Source organism: Pteropus medius, unplaced genomic scaffold, assembly GCF_902729225.1.
Source record: "Pteropus medius unplaced genomic scaffold, Ma_sr-lr_union100, whole genome shotgun sequence".
NCBI lineage: Eukaryota > Metazoa > Chordata > Mammalia > Chiroptera > Pteropodidae > Pteropus > Pteropus medius.
In genome coordinates this window covers 63,139-83,056 of record NW_024354867.1, presented here as the reverse complement: position 1 = coordinate 83,056, position 19,918 = coordinate 63,139, and the positions used below count along the sequence as shown (strand labels likewise).

The 19,918-nt window shown below is 32.3% G+C and overlaps 1 protein-coding gene across 1 annotated transcript in view; it reads left to right on the top strand.

Annotated features, from left to right (window-relative positions):
• CFAP47 (cilia and flagella associated protein 47) overlaps positions 1–19,918 on the top strand; it is a gene marked incomplete at its 3' end in the record, with an annotated part of 348,750 nt that overhangs the window by 270,771 nt on the left and 58,061 nt on the right. Inside the window, exons 48-52 of the mRNA XM_039855224.1 lie at positions 5,206–5,381; positions 7,358–7,465; positions 11,873–11,981; positions 15,228–15,332; positions 18,687–18,843. Of these exons, the coding sequence (XP_039711158.1) occupies positions 5,206–5,381; positions 7,358–7,465; positions 11,873–11,981; positions 15,228–15,332; positions 18,687–18,843 (655 nt within the window). The remainder of the gene's footprint in view (positions 1–5,205; positions 5,382–7,357; positions 7,466–11,872; positions 11,982–15,227; positions 15,333–18,686; positions 18,844–19,918) is intronic.

The window sequence follows — 19,918 nt, the reverse complement described above, 5'->3', positions numbered from 1 at the left end:
GACTTAAAACACTTTAAGTCTATAAATCAATTATTTGCTCATCTGATTTCTGGTTAAATTTCCACTGAGGCATAGAAAATGGATGGTTAAACTACTGAGATACACTCAAGTATAAATCGTAAAAGCAGTCTCTTCTAAGTGGAATATGATTTATTATGACCGTGATAGGATTATTTCACTCAATGAAAATGTCCTATTTCTATGACCCTGTTATGACTACAGAAAAACATATACCATCATGGTACTTTATGTGGCTATGTAAGAAGACTGAGCAAAAAGCAAAAATAAGCCACCCTCTGTCTCTGTAATGCACTTCAAGTATGTTTTCATTTTTAAAATTAAGATTTGCATATACCCTTTTGGGAATATATTGTTTTCATGAATAATGTACTTTAAATTTCATTTTGAGTGGTGACTACACAATGCAATATAAATATGATGTATTATTGAAACCTATATAATTTTATTAAGCAGTGTCATCCTGATAAATTTAATTTAAAACAAAATAGTAGCCCTTGTCCATTTTCCATAAATGACTTGCTTCTTCCTTTGTAATCGATACAATTATTATCATTTAATCCTAATTTGATACCACACTGGGTTACTTATGTCTTCTTATTGGTTTATTACTTCTGATTATTGTCAATTATACTATTGCTTTTATTTTTCACTGTGAATAGTTAACATAGTTATTTCATAAAAGACATTGAAATAATTTCCTCCTAACATCTACAAAGATGAAAATGCAAGTTTTGAGCTCCAATTTCATGGAGTAGTTTTACATTACAATGCAGGAGCAAAACAGCCCCATGGACTTCTAGGTTGCTCTCTTTGTCTCTATAGACGGGTGCGCTGTACTAATTAAGTGTTCACTTTCAACTGACATTGGTGGAGAAGCAGAGTCTTTTCCAACTCTACATAAGCTACCAATAACACTGATGTTGTTGGAAACTTTATAAATTTTCCCACATTTTTCATAGTAATTGCCTAAGGTAATAACTTATGAGCTCTTTAACTTGCAGGCATGAAGACTGAGTTGGTAGAAGTTGGTATGGGTTATTTTAAATAATTCCATCAAATAAACCTTTGTACACTTCTTGAAGAAGACACTTTCTGAATATTTTCAGAAGTACATTGAAACTTTTGTCCTCCTTTATATATTGTATCCTAATATTTTTTACTGCATTTACTGTTTTTGCTAAACTTCTGAGAAATATTTTACTTAAACCTTAAATCATCAGATGTGGCAATGGAGCTTTCAAGATACTGGGTTGAATGTAATTAAGTCGTCTCTGATTTTCTGTCTGCTTCTCAGCTTTGTTACATTCAACCCAATTCCCACATCTTCCCTAGAGATGAGTGAATGCTCAGAATCTCTCTAACATATTGTTGGTGTAAGAAATGTTTAGACCCTCAAGGCACATAATTTTGGTTACTTCTTACAGCAGATTCCAAAAATCAGATTATATTCATAATAAATAATCAGTCATTAGTAGTTCATTCTCTGTTGTAAAATATGTAGGGTTTCTCTTGGGAATTTTAACATGTAATAACTGCTGTTCCATTTTGCTTGAGCTCAAAAATCTCTTGTATGTCATATAGTTTGGATGTGGGAGAATGATGAGACTAATCCACTGTCTTCCCACTGATACTTAGTAATTGCAGTATATAGCAATTAGCTATATTTTCTGAAAACAAAACAAGTGTCTGAACAACACTTTATAGGCTTTAAGTTTTGGATTAGTCAGAGTCTTCATAATTTTTGTTCTGTTGCCAATGATAATTGCATGACCATTTCTTTACTTATTTTTTCATTCTATAATCAACCTTCAGTTAAATTCACTGTATTGTTAATGATAAGACCTAGTAAGAGAAGAGCATTTTTCAAAAATATCTCATTGCCTATTTTGTGTTAAATCACAAAATATGTACATCGTTGTGCCATAGATATAGATATAGATAGATGATAGATAGATGATGTATAGGTGATAGATAGGTGATAGATAGCTGGATAGATAGATAGATAGATAGATAGATAGATAGATGATATAGATGATAGATAGATAGATAGATAGATAGATCTATGCAGATATTTATATCTATAGAGAGAGAACCTATTTTTAAACAGCTAAGCAAGAGGGTACTTCCTAGGGATAAGTCCCTGCAATTAGATATATTTCTTTGTGTCACTGGCTTTCACAGTTCCCCCACTACACCCACAGGGTTTCGGGAAATGTCGGAATACATGTGAACGACCTTATAGATGCTACAGGAGTTTCTGGCTTTTTCACAACTCCAGGGCACCTATCAATGTATCCTCATCATCACCATGTCACCACCAGTATGGTATTAGCACCCACCTTGATTGTACCTCTGCATTCTGTATGTCTCAGATTAGATGGCAGAGGATTGGAGATGGGGGGGGGTGATGGCATGACTTCTGTAGGTACAGTGACATGCAGGTGGCAGTAGCAGAGGAATGACAATGGCATTCCTAGTTTAGAGCTGTCTTCCCGGTTCTTCTGAGTTCTGAACTGCTGGCACTGACTTTTCAATTTAGGAAAATTACTGAGACAGATTAGAGTTGTCACTTCCTTCAAATTACATGGTACATTTTAAAATACCCTTTGGAACAGTTTGTTTATTGACTCGATAAAGTTTTCAAATCGAATAAAATTAAAATTGAAGATTTCATCAATAATATGCTTTACATGAATTAATACTTTCGTGTGTTTTGAACCTCAGAAATAATCCTTTTATAATGAACTCATGATTATCTTCTGGGAGAGGATATGGTGAAAAATACTTCCTTCTAGTGCATATTGAATTGTCATTGATCCAATTAAACTCTTATGAGCAAAAAAACCATAATCTTTATTTACTCTGATCCAGTGAGAGTAGGAGGTATGAAATTTTCAGGGCAGATACTTAGTGAATTAAATTTTTTCTGCTCAGAGAATGTGTAAATTGGCAACCAAATGATAGTTAACCCACTGTCTTTCTCCCATCTGAGGCTGCCATCCTTACTCAGTAACCTTCATGAAAGGGGGCAGCCTGGGTTAACTTGAGATTTTTAAACTTCTCTTGAGTCAAATTTTCACATGGTTACTGTATTAGTTTAAAGTTCTGGTTATCCAGACTATCAGACATATTAATAATTAGATTTACATATAAACTCTAAAGCATCTTATAAATTGCATATTTTATTATTTAATGAATATTTATTGTCGCTACTATTTATTGTGGCACTATTCCTGATGCCAAGGAACAGTGATTAGCAGTACAAATAAGGCCCCTATTTGTGTGGCGCTAACATTCTAGTGGAGTTAAAAAACAAAAAAATAAAATTGAAATAGAATAGAATAAAAGAATAGAAAGTATCAGAGAACATCACGTATGGTAAGAGTAGAGAATGTTTTGTGCAGCTTTTTTTTCAGTGGTGTATGTGTATGGGCTGGATCATTATGTAAAATGAATTGATCTGGGTTTTAGTTAAAATATTTCGAAAATCAGTTGTTTAGATCTTAGCATTTTTACTTCTTTGAAGAAGCTATAGCATTGTCTTAAATTGACACTAACTTTCTCTAGAAAACATCTGAGTAATAGACTAGGACAATGTCTAGTCCAAAATGTTTCTTTTTAATTTTCTGTCTAAAGATCTGGGAGAAGTTTCTAGGCCAATATATGGTTGTTGGTACTTGTTATCCTGGCACAGTCCTTTGGTTTAGTTGTTGATTTGTTTGTCCTTTAGAAAGTTCCTAGGAGGCAAAGTTCTGTAACAGTCTTATAAAATATGTCAGGTTGCCTAGGAAATAGCAATCTCTGTGACATAATACCATTGTTGGCTTTTTTGCATTTTATATTTTTATTTTTCTTTTATAATTATGAATATTGGATATTTTACTGTAGGAATTTAAATGTCCATTTATTTTTGGAATCCATGATTCTAATATCTCTTGAAACTATTGTAGATGGCCGTTCTCCATTGCATTTATAATTAAATATGATTTGTAATAAATGATATCTACTCTAATCTAATTATAAACTTGTATGTATCCTTGATTTCCATCTTTCCTTGCCAGATGTTGTTCACCACATTAAATGCTATTTACATTCCCCTAAAATGTAACGTTTATCCACTCGTTCATTTATATAGAGGTAATGTCTATCTTGAAGATATATTTTGTGAATAATTCTCTCCCCATCACCAACTGTCTCCACCAGCTCAGTACCAAGGTTGTTTTTGTCACCCCTGTAATGTGATGCGATAAATTTCAAAATAGCTCCATGTCCTAAAGTACATACATTTCCAATCTTTAAATTATGACTTAAATGTCCAACATTTTCCTTTTCATTGGATTAAAACATTTTAGACAACTGGTCTTTGTTAAGATTGAAATATGTCCTATCTACAATTCTACCTTTAATACATTTGCTTCAATTAATGCTTTTTACTTTAGTGGAAATCATGGCTGTCATGGAATGAAATATAAGTTATTAGCCAGGATGGGTCAGAATTAGAATCAGGAAATGTCTTGGAACTTGAAGAGTGCCCTCCAGGGCTCAGTGTGTAGCTAGTGGGGCAGGACAGGAGGAACCAGAAGGAAGGAATCTAAACAGGAAGGTAGTTATATCATCGGTATAATTTGAGTTCTTAGTTCATATTGTCCTTACTACTTGATCTACTTGATGCTTAATGTACAGAACTACTTAAAATATGTCCTCTGGATCAGCAGCAGTATCCACAGTGTTTTAGAAATATAAGTTTTCAAGCTTTGTCCAAGATCTATTGAATTAGAATCATGGGGGCAGGGTCCCAATATCTATGCTTCAGCAGCTTTTACAGGTGATTCTTGTGCATGCTGAAGTTTGAGTACTCTAGGTAGAGGAAACATTGACAAATGGACGTCATATTAATAATGGTACCAAGGAAAAATATATTTAAAATGTAATTTTATAACGTTCTTAGCATTTAGCTAGATATATCTCTTACAGTATTTGTTGTTGAAAAATAATAATGTTACCATTTACCAAGACTGTTGAGGAAAACAAAAATTATAAACAAGTGAGATATATTCAGTAGTGAATCAAGGAGACAAAACAAATGGCCTTATATTGCATAAAAGTTTTCTTTGTATTTGCTTCCATGGAACAATGACTCTATATTGACACTAAAAGATAATTATATTTATTATGTAATTCCAGGAGAGCACTTGCTTTGAAATACCTCTCTGTAATTCAAAAGAGAAAATTCTTCATGTAAAAGTGGAATTATCAAATCCTGCCCTTAGTGGACTCAAGGAGTTTGAGCTACATCCACAAGAATGTATTGACTATGCTGTCTGTTATTCTCCAGCAAGTACAGGCTGTAGAGATGAAAGGTACAGTTTCAATATGGCAATATATTTTATTGTTGATCCTTTGAAATTAAGCTTTTAAAACGATTATTTCTTTGCATGCTATAATCATTTATTTTACACTCGCTCATAGTTTTAGCTTTATTTAATACCATTCATTTACAAAATGTACTAAAGTTAGCATTGTTTTCTCCAATGAAAAATATTATTTATTGGAATTTCAAATTAAATAATTCTTAAATTGCTCTTTAAATATCCTCTTTCACTTCACTTTTCACTAACCAAATTTTTCTAGATGCAAAAATTGAATCAAATTAAAATGATTACATAAGGAATAGGGATTAAATTTTCAATTTTCTTGATGAAATTAGTTTATATTTTATATTCTTAAATACAAATCATCCACTTGGAGGACATAGAGAATATTAAATTAAGGGTTTTATGCTATGCTGAATATATATATATATATATATATATACACGATGCTCCTCGACTTACGATGGGGTTATGTTCTGATAAACACATCGTAAATTGAAAATATATGTCAAAAATTCACTTAAGACACTGAACCTGCTGAACATTATAGCTTAGCCTAGCCTACCTTAAATGTGCTCAAAACACTTACATTAGCTTACGGTTGGGCAAAATCATCTAATACAATAAATATGCTGTATGCTGTAGGGTATCAGTTGTAGCCCAAGAAAAAGTCAGAATTCAAATTACAGTTTCTGCTGAATGCATATCGCTTTTGCACCATTGTAAAGTTGAAAAATGATAAGTTGAACCATTGTAAGTTAAGCCGTCATAAATTGGGGACCATCTGTGTATACACGCACATATCACAAACATAAACCCATATACGCACATGTATTAGCAGTGCAATGACAAGTGTTTTTATAGCATAATTATGAAAAACTTTCTTAGTACTGTATATTCAGCTACATGCACACACAAACACATAGCTTCTGTTTTCGTGATTATCTCAGTTCATTTACAGTAAAATAATTAACTTTATTTCACAAGTAATATCCTATTTATTTATTATAGTTTTAAAAACTAAGCTTAGTATTGGTATGTATAATACATTCCATTATCCCATAAAAATGCCTTTTACTAGTAGTTTATATGCTTTTTCAGAGTTAGACTAATTATTTTAATGAATGATGAATAAATGAATATATTTGTGAAATTTTAAAAGAGAAAAATTTTTATAATGTGAAGCATGAAACTAATAACATAACATTATAAAAGACATTATTTTGATTAAATGCGGGCTAGTATCCTCTCCCCAGCATGACCATAGAGGCTTTGTAAACACAGACTGAATTTTGAATTTTCTTTATCAGCCTACATTAAAAGACATAATTTGGGGTAATACCTACTGACTGCTTACTCTGTTATCATCACTGGGGACATGGATTTTACATACATACACGTGTAGGATGATTGATCCTATTTTATAAATGATGAAATTGAAGCTCCAAAAATTAAGTGACTTGTTCAAGGCTCCACAAATGAAAAATGACAGAGGTAGGATACCAGCCCAGTAATATTTTTAGATTGTTGCATGTTCTCTCTCTGTCCTCCACATAGATGAGCACATGCTGACTATAAAGAAAGTTTTCCAGAGCTGCATGTCACTTGATAGCTTTCACATAGAAATATGTGCATTAATTCAATACCTAAATTTGATTTAATCACCGTAGAAAAGCAGAGCTTTTCTTGTGAGAGGTCCTGTAAGATATTTAAATTACTTATGTTTACACATTTTTCATTGATTTAACAGACAGTTATTAAACAAGTATTAATGATGGCACTGTTTTTCTTAAATAATAAAGTGATTTTCTCACCAAAAATGAGAAAATTTTAAATATATCTACAACGAGAGCAGAATTTGTCATAGAGCAGTTGTCTAATATTGTATTGGGGATTTTTTTTTCTGCCAAAACTATTAAACAGTCTAAAACGACTGATAAGTTTTTGTATATTCTCTTTACCAGCGTTGTTTTTCAGCCTGATAAAGCTCTAGAATTCTGGTATTTACTGAAATTTACTGTTGAATTACCAAAAACAACCACAATGCCAGAAATACATTGTGACCTTGGAAAGTAAGTTCTATTTAATAGATAATATTATTTCATGGAAGAAAAAAGTTTATCTAAAAGAATATCATTATAATGCATTTAATGTTTTTAATAAGACGTGAATATATTTTTAAATTGATTTTCTTTTCCAGGGAAGGTTTAATATTTAAACTACGCTGTGGAAAACTTATGTGAAAGAAAAACAAATCGGGACTTAGTAAGAAGAGGCTTTTATTCAAAATGATTATAGCAAGGGAGAGAAAGAGACTATACAAATAGTTGGAGGGAAACTATTGCAATAGGAAAAATGGTCTGATCTCAGAAATATGCAAGTGTCTCAAAATCAAACAGAGAAAAACTTTTTTTATAGGGTAAAGGAGAGACAAGCAGAGAGAAATGAGCAGAAACTTTGGAGGGAAAGCTAGACATAGCAGGGAAAATGACCGATGGGGACTGATAGGAAAAGCATCTCTCTGGGGTAAGCTGATTCCCAAGAAAAGCTGGGAAGGGAGACACATTCCTCTTTTTTGTTTGTGCTTGCTCAGGCTTGAGGACAAGCAGAGTTCAGAGGCCTGTAGGAAAGAAAGAAAGAGAGAAGGCTGACTAAATTTGGTTAAGACAAAGCAGAGGGCAATGGGCAATTGAGAATACTTGGTCACTTGGTTAATACCATATTCCCTTCAGATATGACCATTTATATTTAGGTGGTTGAGCTCCTTTTACATGTCTGACACTGAGTTTGGTGCTGGTACATAGGGGTAACTGAGTCACAATTTCTACTAGTTGGCAAATCAGTACCTTTTCATTATTTTCTCTCTCTTAGAATGCCAAAAGCTTGTTGAATTCTCCTAGTATCAGATCTTGAGCCAAAATATCACAACAGGTGATAAGAAAATGATCCTAATAAGAAAAATCAATAAGAAAATAGGAGTATCAGGATAACAAAAGGGAAGAATCTAAGCAAGGATGTCATTGCTGGTACAGTCCCAAACTTAATCTGATCCTGCAGAAAACTCTGGAGCATAAATTACATCTCAGAGTTTGCCTTGTCTTGATGCCAAGATTCTGTGCCTTTGCGCTCCCGTACTAGTCACTAAAAGCTTAGGATGAGCTATAAACTCCCAGGTACTTCTGCTGTAAGGTTGAGGAGGCTCCAGAACCCAAGGGCAATCATCTGAAGGTCTCAGATGGAAGATGAGCAGCAAGCATGCAGAAGCTGGGGGATGGGAGCAAAGAGCTGGTAAAAATCTTCTAGGGGAACTGGGTGGGGCACAAGCAAGTTATTTGCAAACTTATTTCTAGTTTTATATGTTTTTTTCTTGTTTTAAAAATATATTCATATATGAAAACTATATATATGTATAAACAATTATTAATAGATGTAAGACACTTTTGTGAAAATATTTGGCTCAGCCAGTTTTACAATCATATGTTTTCATTCCACTAAAGACTAGCCTTTTCTCTTTTTAAGTTCTCATTTTTAACATTTTTTTAATTTAATTTTTATGTAAGTCATACTATGTATAATTGAAAGTCACATAATATTAAAAGGTATTTGATAGTAACTATCTTTTTAATCAGCCTTGTCCTGGATCCTTATCCTCTTTGAAGTTTGCGTGATCTTTCTTTGTACTCAGTGTCCTTAAAATTCTTAATGATCTATATTGATGTGGCCCTATTTTCATACATTTTTCCAGGTAGTTGGGATCTCTTTCAATATAGAAACACATGACTTTCTGTTTCTGAAAATCTCTAATTATGCCATCTCTCTATTTTCTTTCTTTTCCCTTCCTACAACATTTATGTTTTGGATTTAAAACTTAGAGGCTGATGTTTTAATTTGCTTCTTTTTTTTTTTTTTTGGCTTTTCCCTCATTTATGTTTTTGCATTCAGACATATTTACTGAATTTTATCTTCCAGTCTTTTTGTTGAATTTTCATGTGAGCTATCAACATCCAAGAGCACTTTTGGTTGTTTTCATTTTAATGTTTCCTTTGTTTTTTTTAAATATGACATTCTGTTCTTATTTCATGTTTTTAATATTTTCTCTCATATCCTTTAAAATATGAGTGGTCATTTTAAGAGACCATGGTCTTTGTCTTTATGTGTATGGTTTGGTTTTGTTCTTTCCTATTAGAAACTCTCTCTAATACTTATTTTACTCATGTTCACACGTGAGGCTCTAAAATGATAGTTGGACCTTATTGACCTGACCCCCATTCATGCTGTTCTTCATTTATTTTCTTTGCTGCCAAAAGAAATCTTTTTACTATGTATAGACTTTGGTTTTTTTTTTCCCTCCAGTTTTGATATATTATGAAAAACATAGCTTATAGCACTGTATATGCTTTTGTTGCACATTTGTGCTCGTTTCTATTGTGTTTAAACATAGGAATATAGTATCATTTAAATTTAGTGGATAATGACAAAGAGTTTGAAATTGGGTTTTCCTATTGACCTATTTACCTATTTACACTCCCACCAGCCATATGTGAATTGTAGTTGCTTCATATCCTCAAAAATACTGGTATTGTAAGACTAATTTGTACCATTGTGGTGTGTGTGAAGTCCTCAGTGTACTTTTAATTTGCATTTCCTTTATGATTAATGAGTTTGACTCCCTTGTCATGTTTATAGACCATTCTGATATAGTCTTTTTTGAAATACCTATTCATGTTCCTTTACTGTCTTTCTATTAGTTTGTCTGTGTTTTCTTTTATAATTTACAGTTCTTTATATTTTTTGGATACAAACCTTTGTGGGTTATATATGCTGCAAATACCTTTTTTAAAACTGTGAGTTTCCTTTTCAATCTCTTAACGGAGGCTTTTAATCAAATTAAAGTCTTGATTTTAATGTAGTTTATCAACATTTTCATTTTATCCAGTTCGGCCATACTCCAAAGTCATAAAACACTTCTCTGTCATTTCTAAGAAAATGTATTATCTACACTTCTCATATTTAGATCTATAATCTGTCTGGAATTGACATCTGTATGTGATGTGAGAGAAACATCAGTTAGGAGGTCATTATTCTAATTCAAGACCAGGGTGATAGCAGTTTGGACAAGAGTGTTGACAGTGAGTGTGATGAGAAGTGATCGATTTGTGGTGTCTTTTTGAAAGTGGAGCTAATGAGTTTGCTGTATAATAATATTTGAGGTATTAGGAAAACATACCATATTTTCTTTACTCTATCGATAAATATTTAGGTTGTTCTCATATCTTGGCTATTGCAGGTATTGCCTTGAGATATCTCTTGGATTTCATTTCCTTTGGATGTGTACCCAGAAGTAGGATTGTTGGATCATGTAGTGGCTCTATTTTTAATTTTTTGAAGAACCACCATTCTGTTTTCCATAATATCTGTACCAATTTATATTCCTATCAACAGTGTGCCATTGTTCTCTTTTCTCCACATCCTCACCAACACATGTTATCTTAGTTTTTTTAAAAAATAATAGTTATCCTAACAGATACGAGGTGATATCTCAGTATGGTTTTGATTTGCATTACTACAGGATAACAATTTTGATGTTGTGTATAAAAAGGCATTAGAAATGATGGTAGATTGAGAATTATGAACCCTCTTGATTATTGTTTGCTTTGAGCATAAATACCAGCCATATTTTGGGGGGAGTGGGTATTTACTCATTATGAGTTTAGATCTTCTCAATGTAATGGACAGAACTTTGTGAATTTATTACTCTTTGTTATTATTTCTAGACTATGTTAACATTTTTTGTCTGGATTTAGCAGTTAAAATAATGAGTAAACATTGCTCCTAAAAGTGGAATATATTCCAGTACCGAATGTGTAAAACCATTTGGTGTCAAAAAGAATCAAGGATTATCAAATTTAGCAAAACAACATTAGTTCATACATGATTATTCTTGTTTTGAAACTCACAAAAGTCATTGTATTAGTTTCATAGGCCTGCCATAACCACCACCACAAACTGGATGGCTTAAGACAACATAAATTTTTGTCTCACAGTAATGGAGGCTAGAAATTTGAAATCAAGGTTTCAGTAGGACCATGTTTCCTCTTAAACCAATAAGAGAGAATCCTTTCTTGCCTCTTCCGGCTTCTGGTGCTTGCCAGCAATCCTTGGTGTTCTTGCCTTCAGATGCATCACTCCAATCTCACCTCCATTATCATTTGGCCATCTTCTCAGTTGTCTTCATATCATCTTCTTATAAGGACAGCAGTCATGTTGGATTAAGCCCCCCCACCACCACCGCTCTATTATAACTATATCTTAACTAATAACTGAACAACCGTATTTCCAAATAAAGTCACGTTCTGAGATATTGGGAGTTCAATGTATCTTTGGGGGGATGCATTTCAACACATAACAATCATCAAGTTTATAAAATTATCATTGAACAAGTTTATAAACAAGTTTACTAGCTTTGTTTTTTCTTCCAGATATTTCACTCAGATGATCCCTTTAGTTAATCCTACACATGAAACCTTAGAATTGCAAGTAAAGAACAGTAATCCTGATAATTTTGTCCTGGATACTAACAAATCATCAGTAAGTATATTCAGAAAGCCACGTAACCTAACACTACTAGAGCATTTTCTAATTCTGATTTTGTGACACTGTGGAATATTAGCATTTGAATTATTAATAAGATTTTAAATGTCTAAAATTTTAAAATGGAATTTATATGTATGTATATATATTGCTAATTTTAATTTATTGCAAACCAATATTATATATAAATTTTTGAAATTATGTATGCTAGATTCATGCTCATTATCACTGAATTCTAAATAAATTGGTTGTGCTTTATATCTGACCATTTTGGTAATCAGTTTTTGATGACAAGTTCCCAGTAATATGATTTTGACTCAGCAGTCATTCAGTGTTTCCAAGGTCCCAAGAGACCAGTTCTTTCCCAGCCCTTCGTGAGTTCTTGCCTACCCCGCTTCCCCCACTTCTAGACAGTGCTGACATAACTCTGACACTCTCCTCCTTTCTCTGCCCCATCTTCTCATTCCTAGGTCCGTGTTAGAGACTAGAGCCTGTCAGTGGTCCTAAATCACTTTTCTCCTCCCCCATGTAACAAAATAGATCTGGAGGTTTAGCATCACTATCTGTTTCCAAAGCATATGATGTCAGATATGTAAAGTGAATGTCAAAACCATGCTTTCAGGTAGATTTCAAAATAATAATTGCAATAGATTATTTTCTTCAGAGGATCTCGCAGTAAATCATGAAGCCCTACTAAGTAGATATGATATTTAAATAAGGGATTTTACTATTTGCCATTTAATGATTGTTTAAGAAATTTACAATATGATTTCTTTATTTATATCTTAATACCTGTCTCTTGTCAATCATGTTGCCAGCTAACAATAATTATGATAAGAAATTTATTCTTAACGGCCATATGTCAAATTTTATATCACTAAGTATTATATTGATAAAATTGATATATAGTTTAATCTTTAAAAAATTATGTTAAAATGTACACATGTGCTTGTATTACTTGACACTATATTTTCCATAAATTAAATGGAATATGATGTTCAGGATATAGTTTACAAAAAACTGAAATTCCTCATTAGAAAGTAGTGTTTTCATATCCTTTGTATCACTGCTTTTATGGAAGAATGTGAATGGGGAAAACAAATACAATATGTTACAGATGCCACTTTACATTACATAATGAAAAATAAGGACTCTGCTTTAACATTTCCAACCTTGTATTTCAGTCCATTAATTCTTTTATACATTTACCAAATATTGTTAAGTATGAAATAAGCAGTTAATGTTAATATTAAGAAATAACTAAAAATATAAATTTATAGATGACCAAAAATACTATTATATATTGTAGAACAATTTAGTGGCACACATTAGTATTAATGGTAATAAATATAACTACTCTTCTTTTTGTTGCATGATACTCATCTTTACATAAGTAAAGGTAAAAAAATATTATTACCCCTAAATGAGCATAGATTGATTATCAAGGCAAATAATGACATAATTTATAATAATTGTTATAATTATATAATTGTTATAATTATATATATATAATTACAATAAACCGGTAGATCTGCTGCAGTTAAATTCCAACCAATGGTGTTTCTCTTTCTTTCCTTGAAAACATGGGAAATGCATTTGTCAGTGAATTTTAGGTGAATTTTAGGTGGAAATAAAGGAATTTTTTTGAGTTACTGCCTGGTTGTATACACTACCTTAATCTTTACCACATGCCTTTGACATATATTTATAGAAGAGGAATTTGAGGTCAGAAAGGCTAAAATACTTAAGCCATATGATTAGCAAGTTTGATTTTCATTCTGGTCAAAAGAGGGCCGCTGGGAGTGGAAACTATAAAGACCATGTGGATATTCTGGCACCTACAGTTCAAGAGTTGGCTGCCCTGGAAAAGGAGGCACAGACATCTTCTCTGCATCTTGGCTACCTTCCTAATCAGCTGTTCAGAACCTTCTGACTTTAACATACACTAAATAAGATGCGAGTAGGAAAAGTCTGTAGTCTTAAAACTCTGAAACAGTTGTACTGCTTCCAGGCAGCAGTATTTATATATATATAAATTATAAATTGGAGACAAACATATATATAAATTGGAGACAAATTATTTATATATAAACTTTTGACTAGAATGAAAATCAAAGCTAAGGTAAGTATTATATATTTTTTCCAATGAAATGGGTGACTTCATATATATGTATATCCTCCACCTATATATAGAGAGAAACTTTTTCATATCTGCTAAATTTAAAGAGTATATGAAATGCAACTTTTTTTTTGCTAAGGTTGATACTGAAATTAATTTATATTCCTTAAATGTACATTAACTAATAACCTCGAAATATTCCAGGTATGAGAAGGAGAGCCTGCCTGAGATAAAAATATTTGCTGTAGATATATATACACATAAATATAATAAGGAGGTAACTTCTAAATATAAAATTAAGTTCATATTTGTATTTCATTGTCATCAGAGTTTATTGAGAACAAAGTGCTATATTTAACGAGGATTGAATGACACTACTAAATTGCTATTTTACTTTTTCAAAAGTTATCTGGCAAAATAAATTAGCGAAAAACTAACTGATTTTTCAGACATGTACCATTCATTCTAGTATTCTATAAGTGTTGATATTAGATATATTATTCACAGTGTAGCATTTTGATTGCATGAGATACTCAAGTCCCCAATATATTGTGACGAAGTTGCTGGCTTACAGTCTCTAAAGAGGTAACCCAAATTAATACTTTTCAGAAGCAAGTTATTCCAACAGCTCATACCTTGAATGTGTATGTAATAGGAAGGACAAAGAGGAAAACTTCATCATATGCTAAAGAAACATGACTTACATCTATGTTTAGAATCAGTTCATTTCTTTCGATATTGCCAAAGCTACAAGTTGAGTTCTCAGTGTTTGACGTGTATCTTAGAATGGACAATAAACTATGGTTTCTTAAATAAAATATATATTTCTATTATTGGGAGTTATAGCTCAGCTTTAAAAATTAATCTTGATTTCCTTATACAGAGTAACTAACTCCATGTGGTCATTGTTTGGGGGAAAAGCATAGCATGAAAACTACTAAACATTGCTTACCACCAGATATTTTACCAATATTCATCAAGCAGGCACACTGAGATTGGATGTGTACAAGGCAACACATTAATCACATGAACATTTACCCAGCATATACCTAGCCCACAAGAATGCTGACTTGAACAAAAATATTGATTGTTTTGTTTCTCTTTTCCTTTCTAAATTTGCACAGCTGAACTTATCTCCTCATTTCACGAATAATATACCTGTTCACTTTCATCCTTCTGCTCTTGGAAGAAGTGGTCACCAAGCTTCTATTGTTTTCCACTGTGATCAGGTATGATAGAGTATTCTTGGATCAAGTCAGGTTAATTAAATTTCACAGTCAACAAATAAGTAAATCTTACTCATGCAGTTGGCATCTTTTACAAGCACACAGATCTAGAACATAGGTGTTAATGTAAATGCCAAATCGCTGGCATTTTTATTAATTTTCTGATTTAGGTTTTACAACTCAAATTTTCATGAACTTAAATATAAAACTGTAGAAAATGTGATCTTCCAAATATCGTGGATTTTTTGCTCTCTTTCATCTGTACAGTGTTCCTGAATAACAATAATTTAAAAAAAAAACAATAGTTAATCATTTTTAAAGCATCTCTAAGCATGCCATTCTTAGAATTGTCTCAGTTCATTCTCACCAGTCATATGGTGGAAAGATTATCAACCCCATTTTATGGACCAGGAAACTGAGATGCAGAGAAATGAAGATCAAGTAGCTAGTAAGAGGTTGAACCCAGACCTGAACCCTGGATGTCTGCCTTCAACTTGTCTTCATGACTATTTTTACAGCTACCTGCAGATTGCCAAGTGATTATAACTCTCTTACTGCGATGAAAATTTTACATAAATTTTTACATTTATTATTATTATTTTTTACTTCTTCAAGTGTTGATGGGCAGGAAAGTAAATGGAGACATGTACTTTAAATCCTAAGGGACACCAAGGAGCTAACAAAACCCTGCCATCTGAGAGGCAGTAGAATCAAATATAATACAGAGGTCCCTATGTCAGTTCACAACTTGTGGTGACTGAAGTGCCCTCTTCCAAAACAATGTATAATTTACCTTTAGAGAGAATCGAGGCTATTAAATTTCCTACATGATTACTCACTTATACATGACTTGGAACCATACTATGGAACTATGCTTGATTCAGAAATATTAAAACAAAACAAAACAAAAAACAATAATCCTGATGCAGAAGGAAAAGTACAGTGATTATTTTATTTTACAAAAATAATTTTAACAAGGCAGATGTTTTAAATCATTACTTCATAGCAGGGTTAGCCCCTTTATCTTAATTATTGGGCACACTTTAATTGCTTGCATTTCTGGTGGAAATTATGTCTATTAAGAGTAATCTGGCACATCAGCAGGACAATTACCAGTTTTCCATCTCAATACCTTTAGAAAATCCTAACCTAAAAGTCCAACGTGAAATTCTTAATCAAACCCAAAACTCAAACACAAAACACAAAACTCAAACGAGAACTCAAACGAGTAAGTAATCAACTCAAACCTTTTATAAATCAGTTTTACACTGGTGCTTGAGTTTCATCACTTTAAGCATCTCCTTGCAAATTGTAGAAAATCTCCAAGGACTCATCTGTGGCTAGACTTTAATCAGTCATTCATTCATCCTTTCTGCTACAGGGTCCAGACCCCTTCAACCTTTTTAATGTATTGCTCAAAATCTTTGTGATTTTTCTTGCCTTTCCTTTTTCTGTTTTTGCCTTTATTTTTTTTCCTTTCATTTTTATCTCTGAATCAGTTGGGTCTTCTTCTTTTATTTAATTCATCGAGGCAACATCCTAAAATTAATTTGGTTAAGACATCACAATTGCAAATATCATGAACTCACATTATGCAACCAGATTCTCTAAATGAGATTGTGTTACTGCATATCAGAATAAAAGGGCTAGTAGTAAGCAGCAAATGTGGTAATCGGGCCTTCTCTTTGGTACCAAACATTATGTTCTGAGATTTTTATTCTTGGTTTTCACTTGTTTCATTTTTACTTTCAAATCATTGTCATTATTCATTTCATTTGTATTTAATTGTGTGACTCACTGCATCTCAAGGTCAGAATAACAAAAATGAAGGAAAGAAGATGAAGGCAAGAGCGGTTTTATTACCCAGCATGAGTCTATGATCCTATAGCCTGTGTCTGTGGAAGTTTGTTGATTCTTAGCCAGTTCTGATACCCTTGAGTTCTGCTCAGTGTGCAAGCCAGATTTACTATCTTTTACCTCTACTTCTTTTATCTTTCAGAAACATTGGAATTAGATCTTTAATGGTTTTACTATGTCTCCTTTCAAAGAAGTTTGAGATAAAGATGAGCTAAAAATGCTACTTGTTATTTTAGTGCCCACATTTTGGGGGATACTTTTTAATGTCTCTTAATTTAAGCAGTGCTAGGGCAGTTGTTGGATACTAGTGTTCAATAATGGTGGGATGTGGTTTAACTTAGAAACTCCAGTATTCCATTTGGCAAAACATGAAAATATAACCCTCATTCCCAGTGGTTCAAAGTAACCTCATTTCTGTCATCCAGGATTTATTTAAGCAGCCAAAAGTAAGTAATTAGCATAAAACAGTTGTTCATTTAATTGAACCTAGTCAGTCAGTTACATGTAATCAAGTTAGGACAGAAATGAACTCACATTATGCAAGTAAAATCTCTAACTAAAAGTAATACAGTCATGTGAAGATAATATGCAGATAAAACTTGCCTTTAATCCTTCCTACTCAGAGCATTTTATGGATTTCCTGTCACCAGTTATCCCACTTTACAACAATCTTAAAGCAAATTTCCCTCTTCTTACTGGAATTTAGGCTTGTCGTTTGAGAAATTTTAAACTAGGTCATTGTTTGTTGGTTTTTATTTAATGACCTCTTCATTCATCTGCAACATTAGCAACGTTTTCATTGCAGAACCGAGTCACAGTCTGTTGTACTCTTAGGGGACTTTTATTCTAAATAAATACAAAGGGAACATTTCAAATACAGCTTTGTAGGCTTATGAAACATAGATTAAAAAAATGGCCACATCCAATCTCCACAGTTTTTGAGCCATTCTTCCATATCACGTGGTAACAGAATATACAGAGTCCTAGATGTTGGGGATAAATAATATGGCATGCAGGTGTACACATTGCCTTTTTATGAGACTTCAATCTGTGCCTCACTTTCTTTGCCTTCATGTGATAACTGTTGGAATTTCATTTGAAATTCACCCTAGGATTTTGGATACTTCATGCAGCGTTTAGTACACAGTTTGTTAGGCACGTTGACTTTAAAAAAAAAATTAAAAAAACCTTGAGCAGAAATGCACGATTTTTATTAAGATATCTCTTTAATGGTGCTATCAATAACCTTATGTGCATTGAAATATGTTTAATATTTGGATATCAGTCTATAGCCTCCTTTTTATCAGATTTTTGATTGATTTTTCAATAAAATCAAAAGGAATTTGGAAAAGGAAGGAAATATAAAACAGTGCATGTTAAATACTAACAACAAAACTTGTTTATCTGCTAAAATTTTTGCATGTATTATACTTATCAAATGTTGCAAATAAAACATATACGATTATGACATATATGTTATGAATGTTTATCTTTAAACAGTTTAAAGAATGGAGATTCCTCCTCTCTGGAGTAGGACTACTTCCCCAGCCTCTAGAAATAGAAAGAACAACCACATATGTTCATCTTCAAGCATTTATTGTTATAGCTTTCAAAAATCCCACCAAGGAAGATGTTTTACTCAATATCATACTAACGAGTAAGTTGTTTTTCTTACATTTTACCTGTTATTTTGTAATTATTAATCAAACTTACTTTATCATAAAATCAATGTGTTTTAGAGATAGTGGTCACTTTAGGACTCCATTAACTCAACAGCATCATTTTATAAAAGATGAGATACCTTGGCTGAAATCATAGCTTGTAAATGGTGGAGCCAGAATCAGAAATTAGAAATTTATGTACCAAGTCAAGTTCTTCTAATTTTAATCTGTAGAGCCAAATATGTAAATTAGTAAATTTGTAATATTCTTGTGATTATTATTCAAATATGCCAATGCCTTAAGGAGTGTAGTCAATAATATTGTGATAGCATCGTCTGGTGTCAGATGGTTGCTGGATTTATCATGGCGATTACTTCCTTAGGTATATAAATGTCGAATAACTGTGGTGTTTACCTGAAACTAATACAATATTGTATGTTAGCTATATTTTAATAAAAATCTTTAAGAAAAAACTAATATGCCAATGTTTATTCCTTAAAAGTTTATAGAAATTCTGGTGTTCTGATATTGTTTCCTTTCTCCATTTTCTTTATAAATCTCATATTTGGATTTAATTTTGGCTCTAATCAAGCTTTGTCCTTTTTTGTTTCATATTGAAGATGCATGTTTTTAAATTACATTGTGTGGAGTTTTTGATCACTTCTTATTAAATGACCAAATAATGTGGATCTGGAATAAAAATCAACTAATTCTGAGTTTCATGAAACACATTTTAAATCTAATATTGGACATTACTAATTTTATCTTTTCAACTATTATTCCCACTTCTACTAAAACTACTACTATTACTGTGATCCATTTTATATAGTTCAAATGTTGGGCTAAAAGGGATACATGTGGTAAGGTTTTTGATATAAATAACTAATTTACTCTCTAGAATGGTTGTACTGTTGCAGTTCGTGCTACCATCAGGAGTATATTACAGACATTGCCTATTTTCCTGAGCCTTGTAAGCCCTGACCATTAGCATTCTCCTTAATCTCCATCGATCTTATTGGAGAAAAATAGTATTTTATCATCATTGCAAAATAATTATTTTTTGATTAATGC